Source organism: Onychomys torridus, chromosome 7 (genome assembly GCF_903995425.1).
Source record: "Onychomys torridus chromosome 7, mOncTor1.1, whole genome shotgun sequence".
NCBI classification, from domain to species: domain Eukaryota; kingdom Metazoa; phylum Chordata; class Mammalia; order Rodentia; family Cricetidae; genus Onychomys; species Onychomys torridus.
This window is the reverse complement of record NC_050449.1, coordinates 79741943-79761026: the sequence shown is the minus strand read 5'-3', so window position 1 is coordinate 79761026 and position 19084 is coordinate 79741943. Positions and strand designations below refer to the sequence as shown.

The window sequence follows — 19084 nt, the reverse complement described above, 5'->3', positions numbered from 1 at the left end:
TAGAGTTCAGGTTAACCTATCAGAACCAAGAGTTCTGTTGGAGGAAATCATCACGCAAAGCATTATGGAATTACTGCCTTTTGTATGAATTGGCTGTTTCTTGTTGTAAACTTCTTGTTCAATAACAGCTATGATATCTCCCCATTTACCGTGCATTTCCACGTCATGTGTACGTGTAATCTCATGACTGCAACTCAATCTATGGGCACACATAATTGTGGATAGTCTAGAAGATGGTTTATTTAACTGTACAATTTTTTGTTGTTAAAGATTTATTTATTTATTATGTATACAATGTTCTGCCTGCTTATATGGCTGCAGGCCAGAAGAGGGCACCAGATCTCATTACAAGTGGTTGCGAGCCACCATGTGGTTGCTGGGAATTGAACTCAGGACCTTTGGAAGAGCAGTCAGTACTCTTAACCACTGAGCCATCTCTCCAGCCCCAACTGTACAATTTTTATGAATAGAAACATACTAAAATGTGCTTCATACTAGGTCAACTGTTCCATGTGGACTGTAGACACTTAGAGGTCTCGTTCTCCATCCTTAGCCACTCACAAGATAAATATTGGCTGGACAAAGTGTCCTCGTAGAACTATCACAGAGCAGAATTGCAGGTGCCTGGCCTTGTTGGATCAAAACCCTTCAGAAGAATTACAGCGAACTAGAAGTTACAGTGCAGGTGTCTGGCCTTGGTATATCCTAGTCCTTCAAGAGATCAATAGCACCTATGTTGCCCTAACCTTCCTCCACTGGCACCTTCCCAGTCTGATTCAAAAAACAATTAACACTTTGTATTTGTTTCTACATCAGTTTTTAATGCAAGATTTTAGGCTCAGTAGACTATGTATAGGTCCTAGATTCAGACAATTAACAGAAAAAGGCTGTTAACTGACTAACCATGTCTGGATATTCTTTATCTTTTCCTTAACTATCTCATTGGTTTAGTTTTTTTCCCTTGTAGCTATCCCTTTAAGAGGCAGCCAGGGGGTTGGGGATTTAGCTCAGTGGTAGAGCCAAGGCCCTGAGTTTGGTCCTCAGCTCTGGCAAAAAACAAACAAACAAACAAAAACCCATAACTTTTTACAACCTACAGCTGTTGTCAGTCACCAATTAGTTGACCAAGTTTTTGCCAAGTGTGACTCTTATCACAATACTTGTCCCTGAGAGTTTACTTTGTAGATTTTGCTAACAAGTTATTAATGGATATATATCCATACACACACACACACACACACACACACACTTGGAGGAACAAAGATGAGAACAAGATGAAGAGAACTAGGTAGAGAGAACAGCAGAAGGGACAGGAGCTAAGTATGAGAACAGAAAAGAAGCTGTAGATAGAATTGATTTAGAAGAATAAAGTGAATGGACTAAAGAACTCGGTGTGCTTAGATTCTTTCAATATGGCTAAGTTTAGATCCTCAGCTGGGTGGTAGATTCTTCCACAGACCCTGGGAGAAAACAGATAGGGCTGGACCTCATTTGTTTTGGATAGGTGGTTACAGGGTTCCAAAGGGAAGAATTCCACAGAGAAATGAGGGGTTGGGCTAGACACAGGCGGGAAGCTGGACCCTGAGTGAGAGGTCTGGGCTAGTCCAGTTCTGCCTTCCACTCCCTATGCTGCACAAGTGCAAGACACATGGCGTTCTTGCTGATGATATGGCAAACTTTTCTTTTGCAGCCAGAAAGTCAACTGAGAAGGTATGTAAAAACTGTTCACTGAATACCAACACCCAATAATTTCTATATATTAAGATACAAAGCTACTTTAAGTTGGATATGGCAAACACATGCTTATAATCTTAGCAACTTGGGAAGACTCAGTTCAAGATACAAGATCTTGTCTCAAAAACTGCAATAAATGATACTGGTTTCTTGGCTACTTGATGAACTCAACAGCTACAAGTAGTCTACCCACAGAGGGCTGAGTGAACTGAAAGTGTTAGCACTTGCAACATCACATATGCTACAGCACAAGGAGAACCGTGAGAACAGGGAAGGATAATTGATTGGATCATTCACAAACTCTGTTCTCTCTTCTAAGTTTGAATGTTACTAAGAAAGTGACTTTGGTATTTTGTTGTTTCCTAATGTGATCCCAATGTCATTTATTTATTATGTTAGGGATAAAATTCTAGGCCTTGATGTTAAAAGCATTTTGCCAACAAGCTAAACCATCAGCCCTATTTGCTTTAAAACCTGAAAGAAAACAGATATGTTACAGTAGAAAATGCAATGTGTAAGATAGAAAAGATTTAAAAATGGGAAATAGCTGTCATCTAGTTAATTAGCAACGATTTAACATCTAATCTGGATTAAAGGATAAACAGGGACTTTCATATCACTAAATGCCATCACACAGTTACCATCACACTGGCTTACCATATAGCCTCTAGTCCCCTAAAGAATCAAATAGCAATTAAATGTCAAGCAATGGGTGGTAAAGACAAATTTATCCTCAAGGGAAGTAAATGTTGCTTATACCCTCTATACCTCATTTTGAAATATAAGAGAATCATGGTATGGTTATTTTTTTATATTTCTATTGAGATTTTTCTTAAAAGAAGGATCCCCTGTGCCCTGGCCCTGAGCTCTTAACCAAGAAAAGCACACACAAGTTTCAGCAATTTTTTTTTTTTTCTGTTCTCAGGTACCTGTCCTCAGTACTAAATAACCAAACATCTCCGGACCAACTCTTTTTTTTTTTCTTTGACTCCATGGGTCTACAGATGGAGTGCAGCTTCCTTCCTGTTTACCTCTCTTGTAGCCTTTGCTGCCATATCACAAGCATCAATAGCCACCCTCACCTGATGCTTGGCCATCTCCATTCCCTCCAAAATCTTAAAGTCCTCCTCGTCCTGTGGAAGGAAAGAGAACTCATAGCCTTTGTTCCAGAAAAAAGTGTGTTTGGCCATGAAGGCCTTGTTTAAAGGACCTGGATGGGAAGACACTTCCAGTGCAAAGAGCTGTCTTATCTGTGGGTCCATTTCTGGGCAAAGGGAGATTTCTCATTACTAATGATATGTGGATGGCCAAGGGCATGGGCCTAGAGTCTCATGAATGTTCACTGCATTCAGATTCATGATCCCCCCACCCCGCCACACACACATTCTGTGATAGAAAAGTGAAAGTTCTGTTCTTAAATCCTGGTTCAGACTTTGGTCCACAAAAAGACTTTGTCCTTTTATTTGGCTTCTAAAGAAGCAAGTTCCTCATACCCTGTAAGTAAAGCTTCTAATCACTGTCTTCCCTTTTGCTCTGTAGAGAATCAAATACAGCTTCATTGCTGGAAGACAAAATAGGTGAGCACATGCAGACTGGTCTCACAGTCCACCCGGTCAACCTCCAGACTGTACGTGCTGGAAGGCTTCTGAAGGAAAACGACGACAGCTGTGGATTAACAAAGGCCCAATGATGAACAAGTCATTTCACACCCTTTCTGCTTCAGGGCAGAGACTGGCAGGTTAGCCTGATGCTTAGTTCGAAAGGACGCAGGCCATGCTCTAAACCATAGCATTTCCCTTCCTACACCTTGTTTACAGGACAGGTTTCAGGCAATTCTCATTTTCTCCTCGATTTCCACCACCTATATGGTTTTTAAACATTTGTATATTTTGGAGTCCCTTCATTACCTTTCTGATAGTCACACTTTAGTAGACTTAATTCTTAGCAATGTTTTTAAATTTGCAGGGAGTAAGGTGGACATACGAAATTGAGGCCTGGCATAACAAGAGCTATAGAAAGAGGAAATGCTACTAAATGTTAAGCACTGTTTTGGAAAAATCTCTGGATTCAGTTAGGAGTGCTGCTGTGTCGGGTCATGGGATGTATCGCTAGGTTATAATGTAGGAAAGTGAAAAATATCCACTTAGCCATATTTCAGCATGTGTACTTTATGTTACATGGACAAAGAATGGTTCTGTGCTTGTGAATCTCCTTATTCTGACTGCAGTCTGTTTAGCTAATTTGGTGTTCTGATGAGACAGTTCTGTCAAGTTTATTAGAATGTAGAATGTGTGATCTTTTCATCCTCTGTTGCTCCTTTTGAAACCAACCTGACAGATGTGTTCTACACCCTTTAGTGCTGTGCTCTCAATCAGCTCACATCTCATCTCCTCATGCCAACTCAACTACCCTGGACACAGTCACCTCTCAGGTTTGTCACAGGAACTTTCAGGACTTCTTTCAAGCACTGGTTCCAGTGTCTTCACACATTTTGAAAAGAAGAAATTTATAAGTAATGTTTGAAAAATTTCCTCTATCTTATAAAAATGAGTATGATAAATGTTTCTTAAACACAAAAGATGTTTTTAAAAGTTCATCAATCTTTAAAACTAAGAACTTATTTTCCAAATATTGCAACTTGATAACACCCTTAGTTTTCCAAGAAACACTTAGTAGATGACTCATGGATGCATTTAATAAAGCACAGTTCAAGAATACACAAACACAGAATATGCAATAACATAAGAACCCTCCTAAACTTGAGTACCTTTGCCCTTTTCCGAAGAAGTTTTGCAAGTCGAACCACGTATGGCTTAAATTCTCGCTGATGTATGCCCTGCCTTCTGACCTCCAAGCCTGAGTCATCTGAAGCTTCGGGTATAAAGGCCCATCGGTACCTACCAGAGGAAGGACACTGGTATTAGTAAGACAAACCCTGTGCCATTGAAGATAAGCCATGTAATTTAGTACAAAGAACATGGCCCCAACACATGCAAACTCCAGTGACAGCTAAGTCAAAGCTGGAAGCATTTCATTTATGTAGAGTTGGTGTTATCAATAAAAGTAGAATCCACTATCTCAAGCTGGCTCAACCCTTTAATTCCAGAATTTGAGAGGCAAAGGCAGGTGGATCTCTGAGTTCGAGGCCAGCCTGGTCTTTGCTGGACAGCTAGGGCTATACAGAGAAACCCTGTCTTAAAAAACCAAAAGGAGGAAAAAAAAAATCACCATTTCAGAACCATAAGATACTAGTACAGCTTGCAAAGTGCTCAGAACTGTTTTATCCCTGAGCAAAATCAGTATTAAAAAATGTTTTCTCTTTACCTAATAGACAGTTTTTTTTTTGAAATTGTGTTGCTGCAGTAACTGCCTCAATCCTGCAATCCTCCCACCTCAGCCTCCTGCTAACTGGTAGGCAGAAAGCTCACAAGGAAACTGCTTTTGTATAGTTGTTTGTATGTTAACGAAGGCTAACTTGATTATTGCAACATGTAAAGAATACCAAAAGGAAGACTTTCTATCATAGGAACCATCATTGTAGCTAGACTCTTGTCCTGTATCCTACAGAGTTCATGCATAGAAAAGCACATATTCATATTCAACCTTCTCCCTTTAAAAAAAAGAAACAATGACTACCAAGGTCACATAAACAGCTGGATGAAACAGCTTAGGGGTAGAGTGCTTGCCTGGCATAAAGAACCCGGACTCCATCCCTAGCACTGAGACAGCCCCACCAAAAATAAAAGCAGGCACAATTGCTGTTTAAACAGTCTTGGAGCTTTTTACATTTTCGACTTTTTAAAAAACGATGCTTGCTTTCTTGGGCACTTTGTCCACACTACACAGCCAAAATAAACATCCTAAAATGCAAGCCCAATGTCATTTAATCCATTCAAAGCTTCAGTGGCATCACATTACCCTAGGTCACATCTCTACTCTTTATTTACAGTGCTTTACATAGTTGAGTCCCTTTCTAGCCTCTTCTCTCAACACCTCAGACAGGTCAGCTCCGGTTCTGCCATTGTCATAGTGAGCCTCTATAATACCAAACTGCCTCCATGTTAAACTCCTTTCTGGGCCTGCTCTGAACCTCAAAGCTGGCAGCAGTCTCTGTTGTATGGCATAGAGAAGTTTCTACACATGCTATCATAACAGTCTTCAAGTGCTGGGCTCTGTCCCCTCCAGCAAACTTGTAGCCTCTGGGTCTGTACCCCACTGCTCTGCATCCAGGGGGCACACTGGTTTTTAAGTGAGTAGTCTGGGAACATATCCACAGCAACCACTTACACCTAGTAACTGTGCTGCCCCACTCCTTCCAATACAGCATGGTTTTAGCAAAAGTTATGAATACTTCAACCTATACAAAGAACTTTAGTGTTGGGAATTAGTGACCAAAGCAAATGTATTTCTGAAAATATCCACTGAATATTCTTGCTTTTACTTACATCTGAAACTGAGGAAGATTTTCAGAGGGCAATGCCAGAGCCAAGTCCAAAAACTTGCAAGCAGACAGATAGAGGTTTAACCACCTCTGGCTGTTATAGGACGTGGAGAAGCCATTCCCTCCAGTATAGGTTGTCTCCAGACCAGCCGCAGATGGCCCTGATGTCCTGCAAGCAGACAGTGCTGTCAGTAGCAGGGCCTTGCCTCCCAGGGCTCCTGGAAACACTAAAGCACCAGCTTGTCTCTCCCAGAGCCACACTGATGAACAGTGATTACAACAATCACAACTAAATTGTACTTTGAAAATTTTACTTTTCTTCTTCAAATTTTAAGAATGTAAACACAGTACATAACTTCCATTACAGTCAAAAGACACAAAAGTGAAAAATCAACAAATCTTACTACTCAAATGCTTTCTGTAAGGATTGGGGAGCTTTCTGTAATAATAAACATAGCTATTGTTAGGGACAAAAAATGTATCACCAAACAGTTAAGAATACTCAAGACATATGGTCTTTTGTGTGTGCCTGCATGTTCATGTCCATATACGAGTATGTGTATGTGGAGGCCAGAGGTCAACTTAGGGTGTCATTCTTCAAACACTGTACATCATGTCGTATGAGCCAGGGTTTCTTGTTAGCCTGGAGCTTACCAAGGAGGCTAGGTTGGCTGACAGTAAGTCCGAGTGATCAGCCTTGTCCACTTCCTTAGAGTGGATTGTGAGTGCATTGCACCACTCCCACCTTTTCTGTTTACTTTCTGTGTATGAGTGTTTGCCTGCATGTATGTATAGACACCATATGCATTTCTGGTGTTGCAGGAGTCAAAAGAGGGCATTGGATTCCCTGGAACTGGAGTTACAGATGGTTGCAAGCTGCCATGTAGGTGCTGGGAACTGAACCTTGGTCTTCTATAACAGCAGCAAGAGTTCTTAAATGCTCACTCATCTTTCCAGCTCCCACACCTAGACTTTTTACATGTGTTCTGGGATAAGCCTCAGGCTGTCATACTCAACATGGTAAGTATTACATACTGAGCTAGCTACCAAGATGAAGACATGATTCCTAAAGGAAAACTGTAATTTACAAAATTGAACAATAATTCTTATAGAATTAAAAATGTATTATTCACATTAGTAAACTACTTTTAAAAAGAATAAAACTATTGTACACTTTAGATTTAGATAAATTGATTTTCTTGGTTACAGGTTACCTGCCATACTAGTTTTGTTATCTATTCCAAGTTTCAGGGACTAGATCTGAACTACCAAAACTAATATGACACATGTAGTTGAAACAATAGTGAATTGTATTAAGTGGAATCTTTGTGGAGAGGCTGAAGGCCATGAATGCTGATAATTTAGTCTATCATGCCTCTTGACTAAATAAAATTATATTCAAACAAAAACAATGGTACTATTCATTTTTAAAAAATTTTTTATTTTGTATGTATGGGGATTTTGCCTGAATTTCTACCTGTGCACCATGTGTCACAGCCCCTTGAACTGGAGGAACAGACAGTTGTGAGCTGCCGTGTGGGTGATGGGAATTGAACCCAGGTCCTCTGAAAGAGTTGCCAGTGCTCTTCACCAATGACTCATCTCTCTAGCCCCAAATATTGGAAGTGTTTAGATAGTGGTTTAGATAGTAGGGTATCTGAACTCTCCTGAGTAACCTTGGGTGCCCTCAGGAACATGCGGAAACAGAAGCACACATACCGTGAAATGTCTTCATCAGCAGTGAGTTCTTGCTCCATCAGTAAGAACACCTGCACCTGGAGAGCACAAAGGAAATGTTCATTTTCAAGTAGAAAACTGTTATTTTCAACATTCTCTTCGGTGGAAGTGAGGCTTGGGAGGGTTTACTTAGGAAGTCTTCACCAGTCTTAGAAGCAGGTTTAACTGGGATGACTACTGTGCCAAAGAGTGAGATATTAGGCCTTGCACCAGTCCCTAACACTCCAGTTCAACTGTGTCTCACTAGAGGTATGCCAGTGGGGGCAGGACACTGGACCTGTTGGCTATGACAAAGCCAACAATGTGTCAAAGAGACGGAGCATTAACCCAGATGAGATAAGTAGGGGCTCAAAGGCAGCTGGCTATTGGCACTGCACAATTTTAGGCTTAAGCTACTTAACAGCAAAAGCTCCTTTTACTATTTCCAACTTTAAAAATTGCCAAGAACTAGTAAAATTGAGTTTAGTCATTAAGATTAGTTTTCACCTAAAAAACATGGAGAAATTAATCACACCGTTTTACAGTTTATATTTATAACCTTATAAATTATAATTAACTCACAAGTTCTGTGATCATAGTAGGCCAGAGAGAGGTAAGATGTTGTGGAGACATTCTTAAAAGTAATACTCTGAAAAACAGGAACACTTGAGAGTGAAGAGTCGGCACCTGGGGCAAACGGAGACTCTCAACCAATCTCTCTGAAAGAAATGCAGCATATTTTCAATGCCCAAGTAACTCCAATCATAAAATTTAGTATCTTGTCTAGAAGGAAAAAAATCTGTTGCAGACTGCTACTTTTATTAGAGGTTAAGTAGGGACATGAAATGTATATAAAAATCAAGTTTTTTCTTATTGATGTAGTGGATTCTATCATATAGCAACTAAAAGTTTCCAACTTTCTATGGACAGGGTAAGAAAGTGGTACTGATCCATGAACTACATTTTGAGTAAAGATTAATGTAGACATGAAGGAGCCAGGCATGGAATCTCAGCACTTGGGAGGTGGATGCAGCAAGATGAGTTGGAAAAATAAATCCAATGCCAAACCAACCCACTCAGCAAACAACCAACTCAAGGACTCACAAAAGAGTATAACTGTTCTCTATTTGAAATTAGGTATACAAGGCTAAGGGGCAGAATTGCTTTCATGTGAGCTCTTGAGGTTAGAGGCTACACAGCACTCCCAGAGTTGGGCAGCCAATAATTTGGTTATAGATAAAGCCTGGAAAGGTAAATATTTTTATTAAGAGAGACACTTAGTAGTAGTTGTATTAAGAGTATTTCCTTTGAAAAATGTTTATGCCAAAACTTGTCCATGAACTTACAGAATGCCTTATCTACTGTCTTGGTTTTCCATACAGCATTGCTCCTGACCAATGAGCACATGGCATAGTCAAAGAAGTGAGGCGGTGGGCTCACATTTGTGGCTTGGGAGAATGGTAGAATGACCATTTGAAGATTTAATTACAGTGCCAACTGGGAGACAGCAGGCTGAAGAATGGGGCAGGTTTCTCATAATATATGCTCTGAATCAGTGTCCCAATACATGCTACTGTTTTCTCCATAGCCAGAATTCATGAGTCAAGGGTAGAAATGGAAATACTGAGAATCATGCCTTGTCACTCACTAGCAAAACTTTTGCTTTCTCCTCCCACCCCTGATCTTATGCTGTGTGCCCAGAAGTATTGCTTCCTAATGGGGAAGTGCTTCTAAATGGAGGTACAACCATTGCATTGAACAGAACACTAAGACTTCCTCACGGTTACTTTTTCATGCCGCTGAGTTAACAGGCTAAGAAAAGTTATATTTGTAGCAGGAATGACTGATCTAGACTATTAAAGAGAATTTGAACTGTTTCTCCAAAATGGACATAAGGAAGGACATTTCTGGATTGCAAGTGATCCACAGGGTATCTCAGAATCTTACCTGGCCCTACTATTAAAGTCAATGGGAAACTACAACAACCCAATCTAGGCAGAATGATAAATATGCCAGACTGAAGCTGTGGGTAGAGAACCAAGGCCTGATGAGGTATGGAAAAATATTGAATAAGTAGAAGGTAGTTGTAAATACTAGTTATGGCTACATGACTAGTTTTAGAAAGGTCGTTAATTGTTATGGGTGTTTTTCCTGTTTTGTTAAGAATGTTTGTGCATGTACACACAGAGAGAGTGGGGGATGAAGATGAGAGAGAGAGAGAGAGGGCGCACACAAGATTTTTCCCCAGTCTTCTACTCTGTAATATAACATTGATTGAGTCACTATTTAAGAGCTGTAAAAACTCTGTATTATCATTTTAAGTTCTGCGATGTTAAAAGATCAAACATCCCTCAAGAGATTTACTCACCTACACCATGGAAAGAACCTAGGTGTTTTTAGTTGTTTGTTTAAGAGTTATATTAGGAGAAATCATGACTTTGTAGTTCATGTTATTTGGAAATTTAAGCATGTCAGGAGATTTATTGGGTGTTGACAAGAGATGGACTGGTGATGGTTAGTTCTGGCTGTCAACATGAATGGAGTAAAGAATGCCTAGAGCTGTGTGTCTATGAATGTGTAAAATAAATTATACGATCATGTGCTGTCTGCATTTGTAGAAAATGGACTCTGAGGACAAGGAGGCCTGCTTCCCAGACTCCAGCATGTATATTTCAAGTTTCCTCCAAAATTTCCCTGTCCTGGGCAACTATATAACACAGAGGAAAGAGAATAGCAGATAGCAAAGGGGTTTAAATAATGATGTGTCCCTGGGCACAGCTAGAAGGTATTTCCAATACAAGTTACTGTTGTTTACCCCATTGTATAAAATGCCTGTGTTAGGAATGAGAAACTGGAAGCTCAGCCATGAAAAGTTAGTTCTTGGTCTCAAATTTTTCACTTGGGAACTGCAGCATAGCTTCCCTAGTCATTTCTGAAGGATGCTGCAATTTCCTGATTTGATGATGTTACTGTTGCTTGTTCACCCTGTCAGGCTATCCAATGGCTCTGCTAGATGTTGCGAAGGTCCAATTTTATGATGTTTTGCTGTCTTTGTCTGCTGTGTTTATCTACAGCTTGCTATTTGTTTACTTTTCCTCACTGGATACTTATTAAACTCACTCATTTGAAAACCAAAGTACAGCTACTGTAGATCATTCTCCAGAAAGAACAGAGTAGACTACCAGAAAGGATGACAAGTAGGTCAGTGACTGGGAGGGAAAGATCTGTTCTCAATGTTTTGTCTTGTTTTTCCCCACAGTGAAAAACAGTGTTGTACCTGCTTTCCATGCACATCTATTACTGCTGTTGCAATTTTCTAACATTACATTCTGACTTCTTTGGTCTTTCAGTGAGGGCTCAACACCAGGGCACTCTCCAGGTAACCTGGAGACCTACAATTATATTGTAATTGTGGAGGCATCCATCTTCTTAGAAAGAGCAGCAATTGTGTTCTCTGCTTTTCCAGTGTGCAGATGGCCATTGTTGGACTACTCAGCCCCTACTGTGTAAGCCAATCTAATACAGTCCTCTTCTAGAGAACCTTGTCTATTGTAGCCCCAACCCAGTTCCAAGTAAGACATACAAATGTTACTGCAAGCCACAGATTCCTGGCTGTCCTTTATTTCATCCTCTGTGAAGGAGATATTTCCCGACCTGTTGTCCACAACTAAAACATAGTAATATACTTGCTTAGAGTGAAATGTGACGACCTGACTCTGCATATGAATTCCTCTGATATTTGAACCAAACCATAGATCATAGATAATGTTTACTTTAAGTCTTTCAAATTCAGTGTTGATTTCTTTTATATAATGAAGCTAAAACATTTGTTATGTAATACTGTCCATCAACCCACACTTGTGGTTTATCTCAACCCAAATTAAAATTTAGCAAAGATATTTTCTAAGATACAATAACAGAACAGCAAAATGAATAAAACCACTAAAACCAAAATAAATGCACCCCCAAGTCCCTGTAATTCCAAAGAGAAAAGATAAAATGCTTTAATTCCTTACCTTGTATGTCCGGAAGATACTTCTGGTACTGGTCAATCTCACTGCTAAAAATAGCAAAGGCCAATCTTTTGAGAAGCATGGCTCTCTGTTCTAGCTCCACATCCCGATTTGCAAAAAGATTGAGAGAACTGCTCTGGGCCACAGCTACTCGAGCTAGAAAAAGGAGAGGAAGCAGAATGCCATTTAGTTATCTGAAAATGACATTCCTTATTTAAAATGAGTGACTACCTCATGTTGTACACACTGAGAGGAATACAGCAGAGGACCTGGACCTTTCTCTGGCAGACAGGTTGAGCATACACATGCCCGGAAGGTCAAATGGGAGGATTTTGATGTAGACAGGTAAGAACCCTTAGAACTGTGGGTTTCAGAGGGAAATGTCCAATAATACCATTTTATAAATCCTATCTGCTTAAATATTTCATTAAATCTTTGGTTATTACTTTAAAAATAATTTCTGGAGAATCCTAGCTTGGTCTGATTTCCTGTTCTTCACATTAGCTCCTGCTCCTGACTTTCTCTGCTGCAGCCATATTGTCTTGTTGGTTATGACATAAACTCACCAAGTTTGCTCCCACCCCAGACCTTTGCAATTTTTGTTCCTTATGCAGGGAATTCCATTTCCAGGAAGGGTTGGCTCCCTCAGTTTCACATCAAATATGATGTGAATAAAAATAAAATAAAATAATAATAAACTCTGCTGTTATTTAAAATTTGTCATATAGTGCCCCATTTTATTTCCTTTACAATCTCACGTCTTTATTTTTTTTGGAGCTGAGGATCAACCCTGGGCCTTGTGCGCTCTACCACTGAGCTAAACCCCCAACCCCACAATCTCACTTCTTAATTTAAAAAAAAAAAAAAAAAAAATTGGCCTGGCGGTGGTGGCGCACGCCTTTAATCCCAGCACTCGGGAGGCACAGCCAGGCCGATCTCTGTGAGTTCAAGGCCAGCCTGGTCTACAGAGGGAGATCCAGGAAAGGCGCCAAAACTATACAGAGAAACCCTGTCTCAAAAACCAAAAAAAAAAAAAAAAATTATAAATGTTAGCACAATACCTGGTCTACTGTCATCTTTCAATAAATATTTGATGAATATATAAATCTGAAATTTAAAACAGCTTGAAGAAAATGAGAGAAGAGGTAACATGGCACCCTTTCTCCAGATAAGAAACTAGTTGGGGGGTTGGGGATTTAGCTCAGTGGTAGAGCACTTGCCTAGCAAGGCCCTGGGTTCGGTCCTCAGCTCCGGCAAAAATAAATAAATAAATATATAAATGAATAAAGGAAGGAAGGAAGGAAGGAAGGAAGGAAGGAAGGAAGGAAGGAAGGAAGAAAGAAAGAGAGAAAGAGAGAGAAAGAAAGAAACTTGTTGGCTTACACAACTGTATAAAACCTTGCAGACTCAGAATTCTGTGGTTACAGTTCAGGTTAGTACCACTCTCTTTTTCTCTCCTCTTCCCTTACCCCCATTCTCTGTCCTGGAGATCCACAGCCACAGAGATTACAAGTGTATTGTCCCAGAGGTCAGATCCAATCACCCACCTCCTTCTGTCTCACCTACTTTCACCTCAGCCATTTTATCTAGTCAGCAGTTAGCTAGTGCCTATTAGATGCTGGTAACTAGGCCATGTGATGGGAAGGTAAAGGGTAATTTTACTTACCACCAAGTTATCCTTGGTAATATTGTTATTGTTAGCACACATTCACTGTGTAAGATGTCGTCTCACCAGGCACTCCCCGACACTTCTGTCACATCCTTCACTCCCACTCCTGCTGCATTCATTACTCTCTCTAATCCCCACAAATTCATCACTGCTCTTCTTTCCCTACATAGCCTCATTCTACTTCTGTATCTTGGGTTTTGTTTGTTGTCTATTACCAGAGTCTTTCTATATACATATATGCTAGGCTAGTTTAGAATTTGTGATCTTCCTGGCTTTGTCTCCTAGGGGCTGGGGGTATAGGTGTCCATTCCCACACTGTCCCTTGTCTCTTGTAACCTTTTGTTTAATCTGTATTTTTCATATAAGGGGAAACATGGGATGTTTGTCTATTATATTCCCATAGGATACGATGAATTAACTATGTTAATTCAGTAGTTTTCAATGCTAATAATGAATCATGCACAAGAAAAATACTGCCTGGGCTGTCACAATACTCACTCATCAAATCTCTGAATGTTGTCTTGTCATGTGTCATCAGGTTGTCCATAATTGCTCTCCAGCTGAAAGACACAAGATTATCATATGTCATTGAGATTTTACTCTTATTAAGGCCATCTACCTTTGCTAGACAGTGGCTGATGTCAGCAAACTATGATGAGTGAAAAAGTGAGAAGAGGGATACTTACTGATTCACACAGGAAGCATCCATCTGAAAGAAACTGGGATCCATGAAAAGGTCAAAGGCTTCTTTTTTCCAGGCTCTCCGTGTATACTGATACCCACTAAGACTGCTAAGCAGTTGGACACAGGCTCGGTAACTAGGGGCATTATGTGCACTAGACAGAAAACACAGATTAAGGCACTTTATGCTTCATGTTGCATTTGTATGTTCACATTTACCTCAGATACTAAAATGGAAACATGAGACAGAAGGAACCATAAGAAAAATGAGATGCAAATAAAAAAATTTAGCCATTACAAATGAGTCAAGGTAAGAATAACATCATTTTGTAGTTGAGGCCACAATTAGCAATAAGGGTACAGACTTTGTAGCTAAGTGTGACTTAGCTGAAATCTACTGGAATCATATGGTACCTGTGATTTCGGAGGTAGGGTACAACATAATGCATAATGTTTACAAGTAAAGGGATAACACGCTCTTTTTCATCACTGTAGAAAACCATATCCAGAAGATGAGCCAATACCTACAAAACAGAGGAAACAAATTCATCTATATGCTGAAACTGGGGTCAGAGGTGGGTATTGATTTTCAACTTGGAAGAAAACCAAAACTACTTAAAGTGAAGAAAATCTACACTGGATAGAGAGGTATAAAAACAGTCCAGGGCCCTTCTATGTGACGGTGAGTAAAAACTGAACTTGCAAGTTAAACCTCCGTATTCTCTTCCCTAGACTTAAACAGAAACTTAAGAAAACCCCAAAGCTAATCAGAGTGGACTCTTCAAGTCCTAACTGAGTCAATCAACAGCCACAGTATCAGCCATGTTTTCTAACCTCTGTCAAGACTAGCATCCACATCTATAAGGGGCAAGAAGTGACCTGTATGGTCATGTAATGGGTTTGTTTGCTGTATATGCTTTGTACCTAACTACGGACACCCTTCCACACTATAATCAGAAACAAAGCATTTTTATTTCTTAAAATATATACTTTAAAAATGGGGGTTGGGAGATAAGATATACTTTATCCTGAGCCAAATCTGAATAACCAAAGGCCAGAAATATGGATCCTGGGTGTTTTGAATTACAAGTTATTATGGGCATTTTCATGAATTTTTATAGTTAGATCACAAAAAGCCATAAATCAAAGGCAATTATCACATACTTTAGTGGTGGTGGCAGGTAGGCAGATTACACAGTGGAACACTCTTAGAATTCTGAGATGTCATCTGAAGACATTTTGAGCTTTGGGTTTGGTGGATGTTAGAGGTCTGTTCAGTGTAATACATTCCAAGAAGTTTTATGTGACAGTTACAAGGATGTTAGGACAGACACTGAGGTGGGAAATGAGCGGCTACTAAATGGTCTAAAGCTAGCTCAAAATAATATGGTTCTGGAGCTGCAGCATTTCCACTCTTCACAAAGAGAAGTTCGAATATTCCAGGCGCCCTGTAGAATCCTCAATGTGTGTGTCCACCCTGCCAAAATTCAGTTCACAGTTCATTGGGACTCTGACAACTTTTGAACCTCTCCCCGTATTGAATTCCTTTTTCTCTTTTTAAATTTAGTATATATTACATGTAGGAAATAATGGGTTTCATTACAGCACTTCCACACATGGCGTAATGTACAATGTACTTTGATTATATTTACCCTGGTACCTTTATCCTGTTCTCCCCTTTCCTTTTCCACATTCTTTTAATTTACTGTTATGTTTTTTAATCCTAAAATCCCATGAGACAAAACATGTGGCATCTGTCTAAGAATGGCTTAGTAGACTCAACACAATAATCTCCAGTGCCATCCATTTTTTAAACAAATGACATTATTTCCATTCCTCATTTCTAAAAAAACCTCCTTGTGTATATATACAACATTTTCTTTATCATTCATCCACTGATGGGCACTTAGGCTAATTCTATAGTTTGGCTATTGTGAATGTGTGGCAATAATTATCATGAGGGTACGCGGTAGTGACTTTCTGTTGTATATACCAAGATGTGGTATACAGAAATCATATGACATGGAATTGACCTGAAGAACTTCCAGCTAACACAGATACTTGCACAACTGACAGTAGCAAAGTTATGGAACCAACTTAGGTGTCTAATGCAAAGGAACAAAAAAAAAAGAAAGAAATGTGGCATATATGTACAACAGACGGTTTTTCAGCCTTTAAAAAGCAATGAAGTTATGCCATTTCCAGGAAAACAGATGCAATTAGAGATAACCATATTAAGCATATAAGCCACTATTAGAAAGACAAATTATATTTGTAGTCCTTGACTTTATATAAATACATAAAATCATGAATGTATGATAAGAAAGTAGAAGCAACCACCCTGCCCCCGCAAAAAACAAAAGTGCTGTGAAGGGGAAGGTGGGAACGGGAGAGTGGAGGAGTACACGATGAAAAATCTAAAAATTGCTTTAAAAACACAAATACCACAAACTTGGGCATAAACTTAACCAAGGTATCAAAGACCTCTACAACAACCTCTGAAGCTTTAAATGAGACATTAGAAAATGGGAGGGGGGGTGCTGGGGAGATGGCTCAGTGGTTAAGAACACTGGCAGTTCTTCCAGAGGTCCTGAGTTCAAGTCCCAGCACCCACATGGTGGCTCACAACCATCCGTAATGAGATCTGGTGCCCTCTTCTGGCCTGCAAGCATGCATGTAGGCAGAACACTGTATACATAATAAATAAATAAATCTTTAAAGCCGGGCATTGGTGGCGCACGCCTTTAATCCCAGCACTCGGGAGGCAGAGGCAGGTGGATCTCTGTGAGTTCAAGGCCAGCCTGGTCTACAGAGTGAGATCCAGGAAAGGCGCAAAGCTACACAGAGAAACCCTGACTCGAAGACCAGCCCCCCCCCCCAAAAAAGAAGAAAATGGGAAGAGCACCTGTGCGCATTGGTTGACAGAGTTAATACTGTAAAAATGGTCACAATACTCAAAGCAATCTACAGATTCGATGCAATCTCTATCAAAAGATCATTGTCATTCTTCACAAAAACAAAAATCATAAGATTCAAAGTAAAACTGAAGATCCAGAATCCTGAGCGAAAAGAGTGATGCTGAAGGTGCTGAAGGTACCAGAATGCTTGACTTCAATCAGGAGTACAGAGCCATGGCAACAAAAGAGTATGGTAATGGCACGGGAACAGACAGGCCAATAAAACCTGATTCACAAGTCCAGACGTCTAGAGCAGTCTGATTCTTGAACAGAAAAAGGTGCCAAAAGTGAAAAAAAGGGCATGCTTTTTTTTTTTCCTGGCCTTGAACCCACAGAGATCCACCGGCCTCTACCTCCCGAGTGTTGGTATTAAAGGCAAGGGCCATGCTTTTTAACAGGTAGAACTGGGGAAATTCCATACCCAAACAGGTTTCACAGAAGACTGAAACCAGATCAATTCAAAATGGAAAGGTCTCAGTGTTAAAAGCTGAAATGCTAAATGGCTGGAAGAAAACAGAGAAGAAACATTAAGAACTAGACAAAGTAACTGCTTTTTGAATAAGACTTCAATAGCCTAGCAAATAACTGGGAAAATTGACAAATACAATTTTGTAGCAAATTAAAAAGCTTCTGTACAGCAAAAGAAACAATTATCATAGCAAAGGGGCAGCATACAGAAAGGCCTCTAAAAACTGCTGGTTGGCAAATGAACTGGAGACTTTTCAAATGAATACATACAAATGGCCTATAAACACATGATAAAATGCCCAGCACATCTTGCCATTAGAGGAACGCAAATCGGGCTGGGCATGGTGGTAGTGGCAGGTAGATCTCTAAGTTCAAGGCCAACCTGGTCTACCTAGTGAATTAGACCCCTATCTCAAAAAACAAAAACAAACAAACAAACAAACCAGAAACAAAACCCCAAATTAAAAAAAAAAAAAAAAGATGTAAATCAAAAGTACCCAGAGATTCTACGTTATGCCAGTCAGAATGACTACTATCAAGAAATCAAAGACCAAATGTCTGCAAGGATGCAGGGTGTGATGTGAGAGACATGGCACAAACCCTTTTATGAAATGGTCAGAACATAAACTAGTCCACCATTATGGAAATTGGTATGGAGTTCTCAAAAAATTCAAACTATCTGGGACAGGAGAGCAATATCTTAAGATCACTATATAAAATAGTCAAGCTCAAAGACCTATATCTGGACCTGGAGAGAAGGCTCAATGGGTCAAGTGCTTGCTGTACAAGCATGAGGGCCTGAGTGTGGACTGTCAGCATCCTCACACAAGGTGGGATGCTGTGGATATTGCTCTGTGTAAATAAAGTTCTGATTGGCCAGTGGCCAGGCAGGAAGTATAGGCGGGACAAGAGAAAGGAGGATTCTGGGAAGTAGAAGGCTGGAGAGACACCGCCAGCCGCCGCCATGAAAAGCAACATGTAAAGACACTGGTAAGCCACAAGCCATGTGGCAAAGTATAGACTAACAGAAATGGGTTAATTTAAGATAGAAGAAGCAGATAACAAGAAGCCTGCCATGGCCATACAGTTTGTAAGCAATATAAGTTTCTGTGTGTTTACTTGGTTGGGTCTGAGCGACTGTGGGACTGGCGGGTAAGAGAGATTTGTCCTGACTGGGCCAGGCAGGAAAACTCTAGCTACAGTGGGAATGTCAGATGTATCTATAATCCCAAGATCGGCAGGCCAGAGACAGATGGACCCCCAAAGCTCTGGCCAGCCATGCTCCAGTTTCAGTGAAAAGACTTTGAAACAAAAGGTGGAGAGTGATAGTGGAGACACCTGACACAAATCTCGGGCTTCAACATGCAAAAGTGTATGTGCATGTATGCATACATATGTGTTGTTT

The 19084-nt window shown here is 40.1% G+C and overlaps 1 protein-coding gene across 7 annotated transcripts in view; it reads right to left on the bottom strand.

Moving 5' to 3' along the window:
* The window catches only part of Dop1a (DOP1 leucine zipper like protein A), a 106457-nt gene that overhangs the window by 957 nt on the left and 86416 nt on the right, over positions 1–19084 (bottom strand). For 4 of the 7 annotated variants that reach the window (XM_036193035.1, XM_036193034.1, XM_036193033.1 and 1 more), the window contains 9 exons: positions 14669–14778; positions 14260–14409; positions 14072–14133; positions 11908–12060; positions 8474–8610; positions 7895–7950; positions 6180–6344; positions 4502–4631; positions 2817–2867 (listed from right to left, as the gene is read on the bottom strand). In XM_036193035.1, coding sequence (XP_036048928.1) covers positions 2817–2867; positions 4502–4631; positions 6180–6344; positions 7895–7950; positions 8474–8610; positions 11908–12060; positions 14072–14133; positions 14260–14409; positions 14669–14778 — 1014 coding nt within the window. The remainder of the gene's footprint in view (positions 1–2816; positions 2868–4501; positions 4632–6179; positions 6345–7894; positions 7951–8473; positions 8611–11907; positions 12061–14071; positions 14134–14259; positions 14410–14668; positions 14779–19084) is intronic. The other 3 variants (XM_036193039.1, XM_036193038.1, XM_036193037.1) reach the window with 1 other exon arrangement.